At 43.8% G+C, this 23,096-nt stretch overlaps 2 protein-coding genes across 2 annotated transcripts in view; one reads left to right on the forward strand and one right to left on the reverse strand.

Annotated features, from left to right (window-relative positions):
* The window catches only part of fam114a2 (family with sequence similarity 114 member A2), a 51,176-nt gene extending 47,112 nt beyond the window's left edge, over positions 1–4,064 (reverse strand). Inside the window, exon 1 of the mRNA XM_072512344.1 lies at positions 4,017–4,064. The gene's annotated coding sequence lies outside the window, so the exon portion shown is untranslated. The remainder of the gene's footprint in view (positions 1–4,016) is intronic.
* Positions 4,065–4,144: 80 nt separating this feature from the next.
* Positions 4,145–13,192, forward strand: LOC140426990 (microfibril-associated glycoprotein 3-like). The gene is made up of 3 exons (XM_072512345.1): positions 4,145–4,546; positions 8,477–8,961; positions 10,787–13,192. The coding sequence occupies exons 2-3, from the start codon at positions 8,688–8,690 to the stop codon at positions 11,584–11,586; spliced, it is 1,074 nt and encodes a 357-aa protein (XP_072368446.1). The 5' UTR covers positions 4,145–4,546; positions 8,477–8,687; the 3' UTR covers positions 11,587–13,192.
* The last annotated feature ends 9,904 nt before the right edge of the window (positions 13,193–23,096 follow it).

Below are 23,096 nucleotides of genomic sequence, written 5' to 3' on the forward strand. Positions count from 1 at the left end.
TACTATTTCTGCAACCGGTTGTTTTAAATTCCTAAAATGTAGGCCATCAGGTGCTGGAAAATTGTTGAATCTTTATTCCAACCAGTTGGTGTTAATAAATCTAAAACATAGTAGTATTTAAATCACGGAGGTGATAAAGGAGTATATTACTTGAAGTAGTTTTTACTCCTTACAAAATAATCAGGGCAGATCTTTGTGTACCAGGCATAATAAGAAAGTTTCTTGCATATTTTAAAACTACATTTCATTTACAATAGGTAGAGTTCGTCAATTTGTTTCATTTTACTTGATAGAATATTTTTGTAATTGAATCCTTATGAAAAAGGGAATAACTTACCATCAAAAACATCGAACTAAAAATGAGGCAGGAGCTACAAAACCACAGGAAAATGTTTTAGACATTTTCCCTCTGTCTTTTGCTTATTATTTTGATAGTGACTGAAGGGCGAGATTACATTTCTACTTGAAAAATTCTCATGAAGTTCAACAATTTATACTGACATGGTGCACTTAACATAATCAAACATTCTAAGGTTTCTTCACAGAACCATTATAAAATAAAGTATGACATAAGACACAGAGGGAGCTATTGGATCAGATGCTCAAAAGCTTGGTCAAAGAGGTAGGTTTTAAGACGTGTCTTAAAAAGGGAAAGTGAGGTAGAGAGGCACAGAGGTGTAGGGAGAAAATTCCAGAGGTTAATTTTTGGATGGCCCCAAATTTACACAGGATAGAATGCGGGAGACCAGCTAGGAATATATTGGGACAGTTGAATCTGGAGGCAACAATGGCATGAATGAGGGTTTCAGCATCAGATGAGCTGAGACAGATGGGAAAGTTGGGCAACGTTACAGAGGTGGAAACAGACACTTAGCGATTGCACGACTATGAGCTCGGATGTTAATTTTGGGATCAAATGTGACACCAAAATTACGAACACACTGACTTATTCTCAAACTGTTGCCAGGGAGAGGGATGGAGTCAGTAGCTGGAGAAATAAGCTTGTAGTAGGACTCCATCTCAGGTTGCAAAAGACGTAGCTGAGGAGATTGTGGAGGCATTGATGGTGATCTTTCAGGAATCACTGGAGACAGGAAGGGACCCAGAGGACTAGAAAGTGGCTAATATAACACCACGGTTTAAGAAGGGAGGGAGGTAGAACACAGGAAATTATAGGCCGGTTAGCCTGACTTCGGTCATTGGTAAGATTTTAGAGTCCGTTATTAAAGATGAGATCGCGGAGTACTTGGAAGTGCATGATAAAATAGGACTGAGTCAGCATGGCTATATCAAAGGGAGGTCATGTCTGATAAATCTGTTAGAATTCCTTGAGGAGGTAACAAGGAAGTTAGACAAAGGAGAACCAGTGAACGTGATTTATTTAGATTTCCAGAAGGCCTTTGACAAAATGCCGCATAGGAGATTGTTAAATAAGTTATGAGCCCATGGTGTTAAGGGTAACATCTTGGCATTGATAGAGGATTGGCTGACTCGCAGAATGCAGAATGGGGACAAAGGGATCTTTTTCAGAATGGCAGCCGGTGACCAGTGGTGTGCCTCAGGGGTCTGTGCTGGGATCACAACTTTTCACAATATACATTAATGATCTGGAAGAAGGAACTGAAGACACTGTTGCTATGTTTGCAGATGATACAAAGATCTGTCAAGGGACAGGTAGCATTGAGGAAGAAAGGGGGCTGCAGAAGGATTTGGACAGGCTAGGAAAGTGGGCAATGAAGTGCCAGATGAAATACAATGCGGAAAAGTGTGAGATTATGCACTTTGGCAGGAGGAATTTAGGAATAGACTATTTTCTAAATGGAGAAATGCTTAGGAAATCAGAAGCGCAAATGGACTTGGGAGTCCTTGTTCACGATTCTCCTAAGGTTAACGTGCAGGTTCAGTCAGCATTTAGGAAGGCAAATGCAATGTTAGCATTCATGTCAAGATGGCTAGAATACAAGACCAGGGATGTACTGCTGAGGCTATACAAGGCTCTGGTCAGACCCTATTTGGAGTATTGTGAGCAGTTTTGGGCCCGTATCTAAGGAAGGATGTGCTGGCCTTGGAAAGGGTCCAGAGGAGGTTCACAAGAATGATCCCTAGAATGAAGAGCTTGTCGTTTGAGGAATGGTTGTGGGCTCTGGATCTGTACTCATTGGAGTTTAGAAGGATGAGGGGGGATCTTATTGAAACTTACAGGATACTGCGTGGCTTGGATAGAGTGGATGTGGAGAGGATGTTGCCACTTGTAGGAAAAACTAGAAGCAGAGGACACAATCTCAGACTAAAGGGAATATCCTTTAAAACAGAGATGGGGAGGAATTTCTTCAGCCAGAGGGTGGTGAATCTGTGGAACTCTTTGCCGCAGAAGGCTGGGGAGGCCAAATCACTGAATGTCTTTAAGACAGAGATAGATAGTTTCTTGATTAATAAAGGGATCAGGGGTTATGGGGAGAAGGCAGGAGAATGGGGATGAGAAAAATATCAGCCATGATTGAATGGCTGAGCAAATTCTATGGGCCATGGCCTAACTCTGCTTCTATGTCTTATGGTCTTACAATACAGAAAAACTTACAACACCAGGTTAAAGTCCAACAGGTTTGTTTCAAATACTAGCTTTCAGAGCACTGCTCCTTCCTCAGGTGAAGGAGCAGTGCTCCGAAAGCTAGTGTTTGAAACAAACCTGTTGGACTTTAACCTAGTGTTACAAGACTTCTTACTGTGCTCACCCCAGTCCAACGCCGGCATCTCCACATCAGGTCTTACAGTGGGCACTGAAAATAATGGTTTTGGTCAACAATAACCAGGAGTTTCGTAGATTATCATAGAATTTACAGTGCAGGAGGAGGCCAGTCAGCCCATCGAGTCTGCACCGGCTCTTGGAAAGAGCACCCTACCCAAGTCAACACCTCCACCCCATCCCCATAAACCAGTAACCCCACCCAACACCAAGGGCAATTTTGGACACTAAGGGCAATTTATCATGGCCGATTAACCTAACCTGCACATCTTTGGACTGAGAGAGGAAACCCACGCACACACGGGGAGGATGTGCAGACTCCGCACAGACAGTGACCCAAGCCGGAATCGAACCTGGGACCCTGGAGCTGTGAAGCAATTGTGCTATCCACAATGCTACCGTGCTGCCCCACGTTGGAGAAGGATAGTGCAGTCAAGTGTCAAAGGCTGCGGACAGGTCAAGATGGACGAGGAGAGAAAGTTTACCCTTCTCAGCGTCATATCGGATGTAATTTATGAATCTGGTAAGAGCCACTTCAGCATTGTGGCAAGAGCAGAAACCTGATGGGAGAGATTCAAACATTGAATTCTGGGAATGGATTTGGGAGGTGACAACACATTCAAGGACTTTCAAAAAACATTTTAATTCTGTCTGTCGGATAATCTTGTCAATTTTACACATGAAAAAATTCAATGGTGATAAGCTTAGGTCATTCAACATTCTATTAGCATTTGTCAATTGCTGGCTGCATGGTTGAATAGGTTAAGCATTTGAAGTTTATTTCCACCAATCCTCATTTACTTTGAGAATTTGTTACCCATTCTCAAGACTTCACCCCGAATCCCAATAACACCAATATTAAATTCCTGCAGCTGGATGGAACTGGATAATTGTAGAAGAGAGTAGGTGTGTCACATTGCATTCATCAAGCAAAGTCCACACGTTCAGAAAGCTGCAATAACGCTCATAACCATGTCGCCCAACTTATTGAAATAATTTTACTGTCCAGAGCATGTGACCAAAATAAATTTAACTAAACCAGCAACCAAGATAGGTTGCGGATTTAAATGTGGCATTGGCCCGATAACGGGATGTACACGGTCATAATACATCCACAGACACGAGTTTACACCCTGTCCCTCTGAGAGTCAATAGTGGGCTGGAGGCAGACGGGCTTTTACCGCAGTTTCAGCAGTTCCCCGCTCCGCCAGCCAGTGCCTCAGAGAAGCAGCCCAGCTGGGCAGTGACAGCCGCCCGCGAGCGCCCCTCTCACCTGCAACTTTCCAACATCTCACTCCGTCGCCACGTCACTCACCTTTCACCCCAGGAAGTGGTAAACGGCGCTCAGCTGACAATCCTCAGTGCGCATGTGCCCACGGCATTCTTCGCGCATGCGTGCGCACCTTTTCAGTCCTGTCACGAGACATGTCGAACCTCAAGGATCATAAATTGAACATGTCTACGTGTTGACTTTGAGTCTGAGATCACAGTAGGCATATACAACAAATGTGTTCTCGTTCAAATTCAGGGAGTTAGCTCTGTTTTATGGTTAAAGGGCAGGAATGTATTTTAGCACCCCCTGCGGAGGGACAGACACAGGAAGGTAATCGGTATTCAGCGCGCATGCTCCGCAGCATCCTCTCGCGCATAGCCTTCTGGCGGGGCCGACTAAACAATTCAGTGCGTCTGCTCCACAGTATCCTCCCTACGCAGCGCCGTCTGTGGCGGGGCGGACCCGTAAACACTTCAATGCGCATGAGCCTGCTGGTGCATCCAGCGAAGAGAAAAACAATGGGATTGGAGGTTAGTTGGCAGGAAGCTCTAGCGATTGACGGATTTGTGTTATTGTCAGTTATTTAGATATTTAGTCATATAATTTAACCGCGGTTAACCCTATCGCCAGGACAGTGGAATTCTTCCATTGACTTCACTACCGTTGTCAGTGCAACATCTGCAACTGCCGATCAAAACGTCCACACATTAAACTGTTTTCATTTAATACACGATTTCTAGAGCCAGTAATTTACATTCAGTTGGTTTGAGCATTTGTCGTTTGCAGCTATGTAAACCCGATTGAACGAATGTAGGTTTTCTTTGCAGAGGGGCGTTGAGAGGAGCTGTACGGTTGCAGCAATAATTATTTCAGCTTTTTGACATTTTCTAAAAGTCTTTCCTGTTTGAAATTAAAATGGCCGTTTGACTTGGAATTTCCAAAGTCTTTTTAGGGACCCAGGGAGTTAAAACAACTGGACCACAAATAAAATCTGCCAATTAGTGTGGCAAGTGGGCGTCTGCATGATTTTTGCTGAAGAAGACTGACAGTATATTTTGCAATCTCAGGGCACCAAAAGTTCTTTGCAGCTTTTTAAACTGTTGCAGTCCAGGAAATGTCAGCTAGTGTATGCACTACAAGGGACATAGGTTTTAGGTGCAAGGGCAAAGTTTAGAGGAGATGTGTAAGGGAAATGTTTTTTTACACAGAGGGTAGTGGGTGCCTGGAACTCTCTGCCGGTGGAGGTGGTGGAAGCAGGTACAATAGTGACGTTTAAGGGGCATTTTGACAAATATATGAATAGGATAGGTGGTAATCTGTTTTATAGATGGCAGTTGAGGAATAAGTATTGATCAGGACACCGGTGTGAATTCCCCAGCTTCTCTTCAGATTAGTGTCATGGGATCTTTTACGCCAGTGAGAGAAGTAATCCTCGCTTTAATTTCTCAAAGATAATAGATATTTTCTGGCCCCTCCGTGGCCTGTTTTCCATTGGCAGAGGCGGCTTGCCATTGGCCAACAGTGGGATCATCCGATCCCGCCGATGTCTACTGTATTTTATGTGTGTCTCACCTATCCCGCCACTGGAGAACCCGCCGCAGGGGGTCGCCTTCGGTGGGATGGGAAGGTTTTGCCACCAGGACATGCTGCAAAATCCTGCTCAGCAATGCAATGGTCCCTTAGTACTGCATTGAAGAGTAGGGCTAGATTATGTGCCCAAATTTCAAGGTTGGAGCTTGAACCATTGACCTTCTAACTCTGGCAAAAGTACTACAAATGGAACCATGTTTGAAATAAGACCAATGGAGGAACAATTGGCTCATTGCAGTTCCTATTCAGGCTAGACAGATAAGTGACCTATACAGTTCAATGTAAAAAACGTGAAGAAAAATTGGGGATAGGAAATACACAAATACTTTAAAGTGCAAATTCACAGATCATGACTGGTGGCAGCACAGGTGGACAGCACCAAAAAATAGAAATGTTTTACACGATGGTCATAAATTTCAATATCATTCCAAATAAATAGCAGACAGCAAATGTCATTGCCATGGCAAAACCTGGAAAAGACCCCATACTCACAGATAACTACCATCCAATCTTTCTCTTGTCAGTCCCATATAAAATCATTGAATGCTTCATCCTTTAGTGCATATCTCCAATCATAGGAGTCCTCAGCGTTGACCAAGCTGGTTTCCACAAGGACCACCGCACAGGAGAACGGGTACTGGCCCCTTACCATCTGCATTGAAAATGACTTTCAGAAAAACCTGAAGACAGGTTCTGTGTTCCTTGACCCCCACATCCGCCTATGACACCGTTTGGCACACTGGCCTCCTCCTGAAGCTGCCACAGGCCCTCTCCCCACCCCGGGCAACTAAAAGCATCAGAACACAGTTGAACAATCAAGGCAGCTCACCACCACCTTCTCAAGGACAACTAGGGATGGGCAATAAATGCAGGCCTAGTCAGTGACACCCACATCCTGTAAATTAATTTAAAAAAGGAAGGTTCAGAGTTCACCTTGAACAGGCAAAAAGTACATAAATATGACAAACCAATGGACTCCACCAAAATTCAGTACTGGCTCCAACCCTGTTAAACTTGTAGGCCAATGATCTTCCAAAAACGACCTCCCTAAAATTCACACATACCGACGACATCTGCCTTGCAACTCAAGCCCCCGACTTCGACACGTTGGATCCGACCCTAAACGAGGAACTGTCAAAACTTGAGCAATACTGCAACACATGGTGACTCAAGCCAAACCCTGCAAAAACAGTATCCAGCTTATTCCATCTTTACAATACAATACCATAACGAGTTTAACATCCAAATGAATGGCTACAAGTTAAAGCACCACCCAACTCCGACATACCTCGGAGTTACGTTAGACAGGATATTGACCTGGGAATATCTAAAAACAACTGCAGTCAAGGTCAAGTTTAGAAATAACTTCATTGCCAAACTAGCCAGCTCAATGTGATCTGCTGATACCACCACCCTCCAAACCTCAGCAATCACACTCTCATACTCAGTTGCAGAATGCTGCACTCCTTTTTGGTCAAAATCATCACATACACAGAGTTGACACTGAGCTGAATGCTACCATGCGTACCATTATTAGAACACCATGCTCAACACCACACCCTTGGCTCCCTGTCCTGGCAAACATCCTCCACATGTCTGCCGACTTGCAACAACCCAAAAAATCATAGAAAAAGTTTGCAATGCCGCCAACCTGCCAATTCATGCTGGTCTATTCAGCCCACCCAAGGTGCGACTCCCATCAAGAAAGCCAATCTGGAAATCCTTCCCTCACAGGACTTTAGCGCAAATTCCACCTGAACAAATAAATGAGAATCATTGGACATGACAAACACGCATCTGGTCTCACCCAACCCAACAGCTGCCTGCTTTAACCTTCCAAGGAAAGAGTGGTCCACCCGTGACTGGTTCTGGATTGTCCACGGCCCCTGCTTGGCCAATCTCCACAAATGGGGCATGAGTGCCAGCCCCCATATGTCTGTGGGAGAGAGCAAACAATGCACTACATCATAGAATAATGCCCAATCCACAGACTCAGCGGAGACCTATCTGCACTCAACACAGCAGGATCGGAGGAAACTGCTTGGCTTGGGGACTTTGTTTGCTCTGTGTGGTTCGATGGGAAATTAGCCAACTGAACTGCTTCCTGTTTATGCACCAACTTTAACATTGCCCTGGAGCTTTATTGTAACACTCAAGTTGATGCGTAAACCCAGCCCCTAGTTTATAGCTCCTATGAAACATGGGGGGACTTCTTGAACCTGCTGCATTCTGTGTGGTGAAGGTGCTCTGAGGACAATTTCCAAAATTTTGACCCAGCAATGATGAATGAAGTGCAATTCCAAGTCAGGATGGTGTGTGACTTGGAGAATGAATGGTTGGACCCTAGGACGTACAGAGGATCAAAGTGACCTTGGTGTGCATGTCCATAGAAGACAGCAGGGCAGGTAGATAAGGTGGTTAAGAAAGCTTATGGGATTATTGCCTCTATTAACCAAGGCATTGAAGATAAGAGCAGGGAGGTTTATGTTGGAACTGTATAAAATGCTGGTTAGGCACCAGCTGGAGTACTATGTGCAGTTCTGGTCATCACCCTATCGAAAATAAGTGATTACACTGGAGAGGATGCAGAGGAGATTCACCAGCATATTGCCTGGGCTGGAGTGTTTCAGGTATTAAGAGAGACTGGATAGGCTGGGGGTGTTTTGCCTGGAGCAGAGAAGGCTGAGCTATTCATCCAGCCTCATTTGTAAGAGAAAATCTGTTTTCCAGTGAATGCCCTTTATACTTTTGTTGTGCTTAGAAAAGGAATGTAATATTAATAAACTTGAGTATGTTACCTTGTGATTACCTTATGAAAAGCCTCTTTGTCATACATATGTGTTCATGAATTTCTGTTTTTATTATTGCAGGTTTTTAATTGAGCGTGGATGTATGTACATGTGAGAATCTGATCTGGGCTCCATGTGGCTACCACAAAACCGGCGAGCGAGCATTATGAACTGATTGTTGGGAAACCCGTATCTACACATGAAACTTGTATCAAGTTGCATTGGAGTTGCAGTAGATTTACATGTGTATAGACTTGTTTCTTGTAAATGCTGAAGACCTAAATATTTTCCAATGAAGCACTCAGGTTTAATACTATCGTTGTTTTTCAACTGCTGCACATTTGTTTGCACATTATACAATGGTGCAAATCACAGTTATGTCAATACAGAAAGGGTCAGTTCTGTGGCAAATGCAGGATCTCTGTCAAGCCTACCAGCGCACCGTGACCTAATAGTGAAGGAAGGGACCAGTGTGTTAATTGAATGCAATGTGAACAGCAGCCAGTTGCAAAATATTATGTGGTACAACTCAAAGGGAGATCTGTTGGAAGAAACTGGAGAAACAGGTAAAAAGTGAAGTTTAGATCACTCAACTACAAATTATTGATCACTTTATTTTCGAACAAATGCTTAATATGTGATTTATTACTTTATAAACGCACAAAATAATATGAAGAATTGATGTTATTGGAAGAATTGTGCTTAAAAATGAATTATGGCCTGTTAAGGTGTTAATTGTTAGTTTTAGGGAAGGCAACATATTTTAATTGCAGGCTTGCAGTGCCAGTATTGGTGTTTGCAAATCAGTACTACTGTGGAGGCCGCAGAAGGCTGGGGAGGCCAAATCACTGAATGTCTTTAAGACAGAGATAGATAGATTCTTGATTAATAAGGGGATCAGGGATTATGGGGAGAAGGCAGGAGAATGTGGATGAGAAAAATATCAGCCATGATTGAATGGCGGAGCAGACTCGATTGGCTGAGTGGCCTAATTCTGGTCCTATGTCTTATGGTCTCCAGTACCTCTCCTACTATATGTAGGACATTCTGTTCTGTAAATGTTTTTAAGTTCATGTTGAGCTTGGAGAGATTGACAACAGCATCATTTTCTGCTGCTGGGGAATTAAAAGATATTTTCATATTTTGCAGAGTATATTCTGTGGCACAAACCTTTGAAAATAGGCAAATTATTGCAATTGCACCTTTAGAAAATGCCTGAAAATGTTGAACATTTTTAGTTACACCCTGCACTAGTGCAGTACAAACATGCAAGAAAGAAAAAGGGGGCAAAGAGAGAGTATGAGAATAGATTAGCAACGGAGGGAGTGCTGCACTCTCAGAGGCTTTGTCTTTCAGAAGAAATATTAAATCAAGGGCACTACCAGGTGCCACTATTTCAAAGAAGAGCAGTGGAGTTATCCCCAGTGCCCTAACCAATATTTGTAGCCAAACCAGCATCACAAAAATATTTATCTGGTCACTATAAACTTTCTGTTTGCGAGTGCTTGCTATGCTCAAGTTGGCTCTGCCATGTGTCGTACATTATAGCGATGGCTACACTTCAAAATGTCTTTATTGGCTGTAAAGTGTTTCAGGATGTCCAGTGATTGTGAAAGGCACTATACAAATAAAAATATTTTTTAATTCTAGTGAATAACATAAAAATGAATTCATAATGTCAATTATAAACAGTAAGTGGATAGTCAAAGGAAGTGTGAAGCCAATTGGAGACCAAAAAAAATCTTCTGATGGAGACACAGGGCATAGCAGAGGTACTAAATGAGTACTTTGCTTCCGCATTTGTATGATACATCTGTGTTCTCCAAATTGTCTGAGACATCAGCCTTGAATAAAGCCTGTCTCCCTGCATGCAAAGAAATTAAATGTGCTTGAAATTGCATTCATTCAAAAGCCTGGGGATTATTGCACAACATAGGCATTTGGATTTCAGCCATAGACTAATTGACGGACCTTCAACCAATCAGAATAAATTCTTTGCTTGCACCACTCATTGTTGTCAACTCTCAGCCTGGTTGATTAATGAAAATTTTATGTTGCATTTCATTGATCATTGCATGATATCTTTCAGTATCTCTTGCTGAAAGCACTTTCAGCTGTGATATTCATGACCATAATGTCCCATGTCTTCACACATGTCTCTGAACTCGTCATTGCCAAATTCATCATCACTATCAGTCAGAAAATTCAGTGGTGTCCGAAGCCAAGTCCCTCCCCATTTCTTAGTGAATTTGTCTATAATCGCCCTTTTGCTCTAGGTAATTAAAATTGTAGAAAGTCTAAATCTTGTTGCCAGGTCTACAAAATGTAAAATGAAAATATTTCTATGATTGTGTCCTTACAAAATCTGGTTTCCCCTTCTGCATTATACAGATGGAAAATGGCTTATTTCAGACAGTGGAGAACTAAACATCACCAGTATTACGTTTGCTGATCGCGGTCGTTACACGTGTGTCGCAAGAAACTCTCATGGCACCTTAAATTACACAGTCACCTTGCGTGTTGTCTTCACCACAGGCGACATGGGTGTTTATTATATGATAGTTTGCCTCATTGCTTTCACGATTGTTATGATATTGAACATCACTCGCCTCTGTATGATGAGCAGTCACCTCAGGAAAACTGAAAAAGCAATCAATGACTTCTTCAAGATGGAAGGAGCAGAAAAATTACAGAAGGCATTTGAAATTGCCAAACGCATTCCTATTATCACATCTGCAAAGACTCTTGAATTGGCCAAAGTAACTCAGTTTAAGACCATGGAGTTTGCCAGGTACATTGAAGAACTTGCTCGTAGCATTCCTCTGCCACCTCTTATCTTGAACTGCAGAGCCTTTGTGGAGGATATCATTGAGGCTGTATGGATGGAGGATGCAGAGCAGGCCGCAAATGAAGAAAATAAAGATGGTCAGGCAGTTGGGGGCAATGAGGAGATTTACATTATTGATACTGAAATACAACGCAGCAGTTCACCTGCCGGAGAATCGGATGATTCATATGTGCATGAGGAGTGCCAAGAGATTGCTGTTCAAGTTTCAGTACATTCTCAATCAGAAAAACAGAGCATTGACACACTATCCCAAGGAAGCAGCCAACTTGAACAAAGTGAAGAGAATCTACCCAAGATACAGATAAGCAAAGCAGATGGAATAGTGTGTGAAAGTCATATATAAATTCTGTAAGCTATCTAATTTGGATTGAAATTATGAGGGAATTGTTCAGTGAGAAAAGACAAACTTAAACTATCAGCAAAACTGTTTTTAAGAATTTATAAATGGACCAAAAGGCAATCATATTCAACCCACATCAAACTTGTATTTAATTGACACCATGAAGTCCGTTTTAATAGAAATATGTATGTAACTTGTGGTCACTTGCAGACTGATACTAAAGAGGCTAATAGCCGCTTGTATCCAGAAGGTGTCAAGTGTAAATCTTTTTTTACGATCATATGTAGCAGTTATTTGATAATAGTGTTCTATTTAATGGATGTAAAAATGATTTGCCTAAATTTATAGAGAAAATTAAAGAGGTGTGTAGTAGAAAGTATAAGGGATTGCAATGCCATCTTACAAATTTGAATTTAACATATCATCTGGGACAAATTTAATGAAAAATCTTATAATAAGACTAAAGTTCCAACCTCGTCATGGGGCCTGATTAAAGATCTCAATTTCTAGACACTCTTGAAATTCTCAGTCAAGCCTTGGTCAGGGCCTGCCCATGTATAGTTTAAACCAAGTCTTTGAGCATGGATTCATGCTTTCCCTAGCAAGCTCACCCACAAATCATTCACTGCAAGCCTGGAAAAAGTGATGCTCGCCCATGATTGTTCAGAAGATCCCTGTGGTAAGGTAACAGTTGTATATTAATGTTCCTGAAGTACCAGCAAGGATTATGTTAATAATCTATTGTTTCTTTTCTGTCCTAAAAAGTACATTTTTGTATACATTTCATGATCTTTATTCTGTACTGGGGTGTGGAAGGGTTTTTGCTACCTGTAGAAGACCTGAATTTTATTTATTGTATGTTCAAGTGCATGATTCTCTTCTATCTCCTTAAGCAATCAAGTCATTGAGTTAACTATTTTCTACATAATGCATGCAACTGTTTCCACACTTTGTTACTCTTGTATCCCATGTGTTTGCCAATCCTAGCATACTTCAGTATAGCAGCTCGGATCCAAATGTTCAATGAAATGAGTCTTCTAGATTTGCCTTCTTAACTATATTTAGGAGTAATTTGTTACACATGTTTTGACGGCATTAACTACATGGCAAGCAGCAATCTCGTACAAATGCAGTGGTGCTTTGAATCGAATACTCAGTAAACTGCATAAGGGGACTGACAATACCTCATCTATTTTCACTTTACCTTTTTGAATGAATGATTATTGTTTTATTTTTTCAGTTAGTTTAGTCAATGTTCAAATTCTTCCAAATTTGTAAATTTGTGATGTTTAAACTGATTTGCAGCATAGAATAATCCAAGGACCAAAGTGGGCTTATTGACCACTCTCAGCATTACCCATTTTGTTTCTCTTATTTTCCCTTTAATCCTCTTTTATCTTTAAATGATGAGTACCTATGACTCAGAAAATTAGGTCCATGAAATTTCTACGTTAACCAGTTTGGAAATGTTAGATACCTGTAAGCTACACTGTTTATAGAAACCCAAAGCAAATATTCTTTATAGAAACCCAAAGCAAATATTCTTTAGAGTTGTAATGTCAACTTGAGTTCTGGGTCCTGTTTTTTTATGGAGTAAAAGTTGATAATATCTGATGCTGTCATTATTTCACCATTCATGTCTGCTATTCAGTATTGTGTTCCACATACATTCCAATTTATCAATGCAATTGTACCCTGTCACTTACACTTATCAACTTTAAAAGATGAAACATCGAAAAGGAATATATATATACCAATTCTTACATATGTTTATTTCTTTTCATATTTTATAGGCAGTTGGTAATAGTGTAACTCCTTTGGATTGTCAGTTCAGTTGTTAAATGCTGACACTATGTTGGTAGTAGTTATGACTTTATTTGACATAAGCAAGAATTAATACAGTATTTAACCAGTAGTTTATAAAATAAAGTTGAGAATTATATTGCCTAATTGTCCATTGGTTAGAGATTGGAAGATTGTTCCAGTGATCCTCTACACTTTCACCGTTGTTCAGTCCTCTACCTGGAGTTAATTTTGAGTTAGCTACTTCATAGATTATCATAGAATTTACAGTGCAGAAGGAGGCCATTCGGCCCATCGAGTCTGCACCGGCTCTTGGAAAGAGCACCCTACCCAAGGTCAACACCGCCACCCTATCCCCATAACCCAGTAACCCCACCCAACACTAAGGACAATTTTGGACACTAAGGGCAATTTATCATGGCCAATCCACCTAACCTGCACATCTTTGGACTGTGTGAGGAAACTGGAGCACCCGGAGGAAACCCACGCACACACGGGGAGGATGTGCAGACTCCGCACAGACAGTGACCCAAGCCGGAATCGAACCTGGGACCCTGGAGCTGTGAAGCAATTGTGCTACCCACAAGGCTATCGTGCTGCCCGTACTTATTCCCTGAAGATTCCTGGTCACTTGTCGTATCACATCCAGTACTGTTATTACAGTCACTTTCCTCCTTTTCTTTGTGGGGAGAATTCCTGTACCGCCCTGGAATACACATTCTTGACATGTGGTTGTATCCCCCTGGATTACACATCACTGATCCCCCTCGCTGACTTGTGGCTGTATCCCCCTGGGTTACACATCCCTGATTTGTAGCCACATCTCCCTCGATTACACATTGTTGTTTTGTGGCTGTATCGCCCTGGATTACACATTCCTGACTAGTGGCCGCATTTCCCTGGATTACACATCCCTGATTTGTAGCAACATCTCCCTGGATTACACATCCCTGACTGTGGCCGCATCCCCCTGGATTGCACGTCCCATATGTGTGACTGTACCTCCTTGGATTACACATCTCTGATATGTGGCCATATTCCCCCTGGATTACAGGTTCCTGATATGTGGCCGCATTCCCCCGGATTACATATCGCTATATACCCCTAGATTACATATCCCTGATGTGTGTACACATCCCTGACGTGTGTCTGTATCCCCCTGGATTACACACCCCTGACATGTGGCTGTATCCCCCTAGATTACACATCCGTGACGTATGTCTGTATCCTTGATTGCACGTCCCTGATGTGTGCCAGTATCTCTCTGGAGTACACGTCCCTGATGTATGGCTGTATGTCCCTGACCTATAACACCTCTAACAGACTAGTTTTAAACAGTTGCTGTTCTCGAATTCTGGGGCGAAAAGAGTGTTGGTCAGATTTGTGTCTTTGGATAGGTTCATCCTGTAGACTTTTAAACTACCAAAAAAATCTAATTCAAGAGATAGCCTTGACTGAACACCATTTTTACTATTTCTAATAAAGGAATAAGGATATTCCTTTCTGTGAGCGGCACAGTGGTTAGCACATTTGCTTCACAGGTCCAGGTTCGATACCCGGCTGGGTCACTGTCTGTGCGGCGTCTGCACGTTCTCATGGTGCTCCGGTTTCCTCCCACAGTCCAAAGATGAGCAGGTTGGCCATGATAAATTGCCCTTAGTGTCCAAAAACATTCGATGGGTTACTGAGTTACGGGCATAGGGTGATCTTTCCATGGGCCGATGCAGACTCAATGGGCCAAATGGCCTCCTTCTGCACTGTAAATTCTAATTCTTTGTTCTATGAACAATGAGTCAATAGTCTAACATAATATTAAGGTTTGAAGAATGTATTTTAATATTGGAACATGGTAGAAAGGGAGTTATAATTCCACTAAGAATAATGCTGTGAGGAATATTGTATAATGAGTGTGCTCATTCTAAAAGTAAAAAAACTGCAGATGCTGGAAATCTGAAATAAAAACAAAAAATGCTGGAAACACTCAGCGGACCAGGTGGCACCTGTGGAAAGAGAATCAGTCGATGGCTTTTCATCAGAACTGTGAAAAGTAAAAAATGTAAATTTTAAGCAAGTGCTGGGAAGGAGAAGGGGGGAGGGGGGGTAGAACATAAAGGAAGCCTGGGAGAGATTAGATGGAAAAGGCGTTGGTGGTGCAAGGCCAAAGGGTGTGGTCATGGGACAAGTGAAGAAACAAGATATGTCTAGAGATATAAATGAATAATAAACAGTTGCCATCCAAGATCAAAAATAGACAACAACAAAAAAACAATTAAAACCGAAACGTGCAAAATGAAAGAAAGCAGAATGTGGGACAGGTTAAGGTCTGAAATTGATTAACACCATGCAATACCAGAAGGCTGTAAAGTGCCTAAGTGAAAGATGACGTGTTACTCCTCGAGTTTATATTGAGCTTTATTGAAACACTACAGGAGACTGAAGACAGGTCAGTATGCGAGCAATGTGGAGAATTCAAATGACAGACAACCTGAGGCTCGGGACACATTTACAGATTGAATAAAGGTGTTCTGCAAAGTGGTCAGCCAATCTGCATTTGCTCTCCCCAATATAGAGCAGATCGCATTTTGAACCAAAGAAAAATCACGCTTGTTGAATTTGCTTTGGAGGAATGTTCTCATGCAAGACACATATCCTTCAACGGTTCTGGGTCAATATTCTAGAATACCTTTCTGGGAGCACCATCAACACAAATCAGCAGTGATTTGATGAAGAGCCCACTGCCATCTTGGAGCAACTAGCGAATTATAAATGCACTTTTGCCACTGACTACATCTTGAGAATAAATACAACAAAGGTTCAGGTACCCTTACAGCCACTTCAGTCATTTTGTTTCTGTATTGGAAGTGCTTAATATGTGAACTAGATGTCATGTTGGGTGTTCCGCTATACAAACAAACCAACACAGTTGTAGATCTGTTTTATTACTCTTGATAACAACATGTTAACTCATGGCTGTGGTTCGTACTTTACCCGTTAACCTGTGGACCCAGCCCTAACACTATCTTCGAGAGGCACTCAGCACATGGTGTATGTCTGAGTTGCACGCTGTGAGCTCTATGCTCTGAGCTATCTCCTGCTGGAATGAGCGGGAACTATGGTGTTCCCTGTTTTATAGTGCGTGTGCTCTCACTGGTGATTGGCTGTGATGTTGCGTGTGTGTTGATTGGTCCGTTGATCTGGCCATCAGTGTGTGTGTGTGATTGCACCATGATATGTTTATATGAATATCATGACACTAGACAGATTACAGAAAAAATGCTTAATTTTCCAACCCTTTCACAACAACATCTGCAAGTTCATAAAAACAGGAATAAAATCTAATTCGGTATACTAAATAAGTAAAATGTGCCAACAGAAAAAGGATTTTTAATATTCAGAGTGCTGCACAAAAGAATAGAATTTTGAATCTTTTTATTTTCAATTGACAAATTTACTGTGAATATATGTAACGCTTCAATTCTCAGTGTTTTCTCTATCAAACTTTTAATTTTGGATAATGAATGATTGACTGGACAACTAATCATCTGCAACAGATAAAAATTTTAAGCACTTAGTTTCACAGACCAATCTATTTGTCTTGCTAATGATCAATACCAAATTTCCTACTGAGAGAGTGCTGCAGTGTTAGAGATACTATCTTGCAACGGTGTCATTAAATTGAGATTGGCTCTGGCTATTCACATGGAATTTGAATTTCCTGACTTTGTGCTCCCAACAGGTAAGGCTTCACATTGGACATGCAAAGTTGGAAGGTTACTCTGAGCATTGCATTGTGAAGATGGTAAAGTGAGTGTTTAGGAATCGTAAAACTGAATGGGTCAAAAAATGTTCTAATCTACACACGGCTTAAGTAAAAGAAGGGTGCTAAGCAACATTTAGTTGCACGCAATAGCATTTTAAGTATTGAATAGATTTTTGCAGTTTTCAAAATTGACTCTGCTCTTCTATCCATTATTAATAATACTCAGTTTTTGTCTGTCTGGACTAATTTGATTGGCCAGTTTAAGGGACATGTCTGCTGGTGGGTTTATTAAGTGGCTGGTGCACAGAGAGGACTGTAACACATGTGACTGCCAGGGATTGGTAGCAGCAGGGTGAAGTGGAGGCTTGGTGGAGAACAAAGCAGAGGAAGGAAAGCGGCAGCACAGTAGCCTTGTGGATAGCACAATTGCTTCACAGCTCCAGGGTCCCAGGTTCGATTCCGGCTTGGGTCACTGTCTGTGCGGAGTTTGCACATCCTCCCCGTGTGTGCGTGGGTTTCCTCCGGGTGCTCCGGTTTCCTCCCACAGTCCAAAGATGTGCAAGTTAGGTGGATTGGCCATGATAAATTGCCCTTAGTGTTCAAAATTGCCCTTAGTGTTGGGTGGGGTTACTGGGTTATGGGGATAGGGTGGAGGTGTTGACCTTGGGTATGGTGCTCTTTCCAGGAGCCGGTGCAGACTCGATGGGCCGAATGGCCTCCTTCTGCACTGTAAATTCTATGAAAAAACAATGAGCCTGGTGGAAGAGAGAGTCTGCATGAGGGATGGGGTGGGATTGATGGGAGGAATGTAGATGGCATTGGAGGGAATGGATTACAGATGTTATGGGAGGGAGGAGATGACATGGAAGAATAGATGAAATGATGAAATTGATGAAGTGGCAAAAGGTGTGGGAGAAGTTATGTTGCAACGAAACTTGAATCCTAAGCAAAAAATTTATCATATTCAACAAAAGATCCTGAGGGTCTCAGCAGGCTAGATGCTGAGGATGGTTCCCTTTGTGGAGAGACTAGAATGAGGGAACATAGTTTAAAATAAGGGGCTGGATTCTCCGATTTGGAGACTATGTCCCCACGCCGGCGTTGGAACGGTGGAAAACAGCGCAAAACGGCCACCAATTCCCCATTTTGCTGGGAGCTAGCAAGACAGCAGCATAGAGCACCCGGCTGCCGATATGCCATTTCGGCCGGCTCACATACCCCGGATAGCCCCACCACAGTGCCCCCAGCCCCGATTAAAGTCCCTCCCTGCCCGCGGATCAGTCCTCCCCTGACTGTGGCGGCACTGGACTGAGTCCGCAACCGCCACACCGTGTTCCTGACGGATGAGACCATATGTGTCTCGTGCCATCGGGAACTCAGCCGGTCGGGGGTGGAGCTTTGGAGGGGGCGGAGCATTGCCCCCAATTCGCTCAGAAATATGATTCCCCGGCCATTCGCCGAACATGATTTCGGGGTCAACAGCCGGAGAATCCAGCCCAAAGAGTCGCCCATTTAAGACGGAGATGAGAAGAAATGTTTTCTCGCAGAGGGTTGTGAGTCTGGAACTCTCTTCCCTGGAGAGTGGTGGAGGAGGGCCTTTGAACATTTTTATGGCAGAGCTAAATAGATTCTTGCCTTACAAGGGAGTCAAAGATTATTGGAGGGAGTCAAAGGTTATTGGGGGGAGGCGGAATGCGGAGTTGAAGCCACAATCAGATCAGCCTTGATCTTATTGAATGGTGTTGACCAAGACCCTGCCCACTCAGCTTAGACACAGTAAAGACACCTGAATTTAGTACACCTGTATTCCGAAGAGCTAGCTTAGTCATGACATCTGAGAATATAGTACAGAGATGATTCAGACTCACGACTGAGATTTAGGTATTATCTGCACTAGTGAAGTAGACTGGCTAGGCCACGATCACTTAATGGTGGTGTCTGGGTTGTCACTGACGATCTGTTCCAATGTTCCTTTTATCCAGGTTCTGCTAATGCTGAAACATGATACAGACACACACCTGCCTGAGTTCTGTTGTCTCTTCAAGACTTAAACTGGATATTCCTGTTTAACTAGGGTGATTCAAGATCATTGCCCTCTGAAACGCTCATGTCTGACCAGCTATTAGCCAATTATGGAGTCTGATGGCCTTTTAATAATCGTTTTCCTGTTGCAAAGTTGATCTCTATTGTCTCAAAGTTAGTTACATATTCATAGTATGGTCTTTTTGTTCTTTTGTGTAAACATGAGAAATACTGAGACCTGAGGAAGGAGCAGCGCTCCGAAAGCTAGTGACATCGAAACAAACCTGTTGGACTTTAACCTGGTGTTGTAAGACTTCGTACTATGAGAAATACTGTAATTGGGTGAACATAAAATTCTCTTTGGCGATAATGAGTTTGTGCCCTGACTGGAGTGGTCTGGCAGACGGCCAATATTGATTCAGGCCAGGGCATATTTGGTAGTTCATGTTTTTCGGTGTCAGATGTACAGCTGCCTTTTTAACTCTGGAGAGAACAATTAGACGTTTATACTCTATGACTATAAACTGGCTACGAGGCCAGACTTTTGACAAAATGTGTGCTTATATTCCTAGGCCTGTTATTACGCACGAATGGCTTTATGTAGCTTTTTCCAGAATGAGAAGTTTTGATTCTGTTCAAATCTTTGATGAAAGAATAACTAGGAATCTGTATTTAAAGAAATGCTGTTGCAACAATGAGACTAATTTGAAAGCAAATGATTTGCAGGTTGCTGCGGGTGCAGAATTATTTCCTTCTATTGAACCACTAAAAATAAATAGTTTTGCTGTTAGTTGGTATAATTCCCAGAATGCACTTGTTTCATTGAATTCTAATTTTCAATGTAGGATGACTGCTGAGTGTTCTGATATCCCAGTGCTATTATTATAATAAAGAGCCTAACTGAATGTGGAATTGAGAACTGAACATAAGTCAATTAGAGTAAAGTTCCCAATTACCGGGTACTATTTAGCAGGATATTTTTACTGCTACTTGATCACCGTTGAGTCTGTCTGATTTATTACGCTGGGTTGTGTGTTTACAAGCAAGGTAAAAAAAAAAGCTAAGGTAAAGTGACCACAGTCCCAGATGACCAGAGGCTGCTCTCCCCTTTTGAGGGGGAGAGCTGACTGGTGGTGGTTTAAGCCGAGGATCACCACACCTCAGGTGAGGGGCAAGATTAAGAAGGCGGGGCCTTCATAAATAACCTCAACTGGTACGGGTGCAAGCAAAGATATGGCAACCACATTTTCATGAAAACAGTTTTATGGCTGATGGTTACATCTGGTGAACACCAGAGGGAGCTTGTTTCTCATTATAGGGTTATTCGAGTCATTGAGCATTATTTGCACTCCCCTGTCAGTGAGTTTGAAGGGAGGAGGGCAATAAATTCCAGGGGGCATCTTACCCACAACCTACCCACTCACCCCTGCTCTCACCACAATTTTATCGGCAGCAGGAATTGTGTCGAACAGTCTGCCCATCATTGGGCCAGTTGAGATTCTCAGATGGGCAATTAATTATCATTTGGGGGCCACATATCAGCACCACCAGGATTTAACTGGTAGCAGGAGGGACCCATGCCAAGTGGCTAGCTGGCAGATTTCCCTGGATCCCTGGGAGGCAGCAAGGTGGCGCAGTGGTTAACGCTGCTGCCTCACGGCGCCGAGGACCGGGTTCAATCCCGGCCCTGGGTCACTGTCCGTGTAGAGTTTGCACATTCTCCCCGTGTCTGCGTGGGTCTTACCCCCCCCAACCCAAAAAGATGTGCAGGGTAGGTGGATTGGCCATGCAAAATTGCCCCTTCATTGGGAAAAAAAAGAGTTGGGTTCTCGGAATTAAAAAGAGGTTTCCCTGGACCTATCGGAGAATGCCCCCCGCCCTCAAGATCTTAATCCCCCTACCTAGATTCTTCTCCAATGACTTCTCAAACCCTGACTCCACCGCCCCCCCCCCGCCCCGTATCAGAGCCTACTGGCTTGGTACCCACAAACCCCCAAACAGTTAAAATATGATCTTGCACTGACTGCCTCCTCATTGCCCGAGTGCTGTATCAGCCCAAACCAGGTGTGCTGTGGTACTGGAGAGCTGCCAGCCCATGATTGGTCAGCGGCTCCGAGGCGGGATCTCCTGTTGCTGGGAGGTGGAAATTCTGTTTCCAGTGAATTTAATGGCTGTGGCATAGCACTTCTTTGCAGCGCAGGCTTCCCTACACTCCTCCTCCCCCAGCTGGCTGAAAAGTTGAGGGGCGGGGGGGGGGGGGGGGGGGGGGCATGACACCCACCCATTAAACCCAGCACAGAAGGTCGCCATGTCGGACCTCGCATTTATGCTGCCTCTCTAGTCCTATTCCCCCACTTTATCCCTGGAGCTCTGCAAGTTTGTTTCCTTCAAGTGCCGATCCAACTTCCTTTTGAAATCATTGATCATCTTTACATCCACCATCCTTGCAGGGAGTGAGTTCCAGGTCAATATCAGCCACTGCATGTGGTGGTATGCATTAGGAGTATTACGGTACTCTGTGATGCCGAGAGGCTATTGGTGGATAGACGCCGGGTCCCGATTGGATCAGCCGCCTACTGGCTCCACCCAGTAAGGCGGAGTATAAGAGCCTGGGTTCTCCCAGCAGCCGCATTCTGTAACTGCTGCTGGGGTACAAGTCTGCGTAATAATCATATCATAGAATTTACAGTGCAGAAGGAGGCCATTCGGCCCATCGAGTCTGCACCGGCTCTTAGAAAGAGCGCCCTACCCAAGGTCAACACCTCCCCCTATCCCCATAACCCAGTAACCCCACCCAACACTAAGGGCAATTTTGGACACTAAGGGCAATTTATCATGGCCAATCCACCTAACCTGCACATCTTTGGACTGTGGGAGGAAACCGGAGCACCCGGAGGAAACCCACGCACACACGGGGAGGATGTGCAGACTCTGCACAGACAGTGACCCAAGCCAGAATCGAACCTGGGACCCTGGAGCTGTGAAGCAATTGTGCTATCCACAATGCTACGGTGCTGCCCGATAAAGCCATCGATTGACTCCTTCTCACCTCGTCTCATGAGTGATTGATTGTGCTACAATTTATTACGCACAGTTTAAAGAACATGGAGCTCCAAATCACTCCGGAGTGTCTGCGAATCAGCCCCCAGGCGGCAAACTCAGCGGCCACTTTTAAACACTGGTTAGCTTGTTTTGAAGGATACCTCCGAACGGCCACCTGCGTACCTACAGAAGACCAGAAAATGCTGGTCCTGCATTCCAGGGTGAGCCCGGAAATCTACACTCTCATAGAGGACACGGACGATTACCAGGCGGCGCTCGCTATGCTGAGAGGACTCTATGTTCGGCCCGTCAATCAGGTTTGCGCATGCCACCAGCTCGCGACGAGACGGCAAATCCCCGGGGAATCGCTGGACGAATTCTACAGTGCGCTGCTAATACTGGGGAGAAATTGCAACTGACCACCGGTTCCGGCTAATGAACATACGGAGTTACTGATTCGGGATGCTTTCGTGGCAGGTATGCTTTCGTCCCAAATTCGCCAGCGATTGCTGGAAAGAGACTCAATAGGCCTCAAGGAGGCACGGGCCCTCGCGGCCTCGTTCGATGTGGCATCGCAGAACGCCCGTGCCTATGCCCCCGACCGCGCGGCAGCCCCTTGGGCACCGTGGACCCCCGCCGCGACCGAACCCCCGGCACCCCCCGCAGGCCTGTGCTGCCAGAGCACCAGATCACCCGGGTGGGCCCCGCTGCTACTTCTGTGGGCAAGTGAAACACCCCCGACTGCACTGCCCGGCCCGCTCAGCCCTCTGTCAAGGGTGCGGAAAAAAGTGGCACTTTGTAGTAGTGTGCCAGGCCAGGGGGGTCGCCGCCATCTCCGGGGGAGAACCAGGACCCCAACCTCAACCCCCCCCAACGATCCATGTGC

Source organism: Scyliorhinus torazame, chromosome 7, assembly GCF_047496885.1.
Source record: "Scyliorhinus torazame isolate Kashiwa2021f chromosome 7, sScyTor2.1, whole genome shotgun sequence".
NCBI classification, from domain to species: Eukaryota; Metazoa; Chordata; class Chondrichthyes; order Carcharhiniformes; family Scyliorhinidae; genus Scyliorhinus; species Scyliorhinus torazame.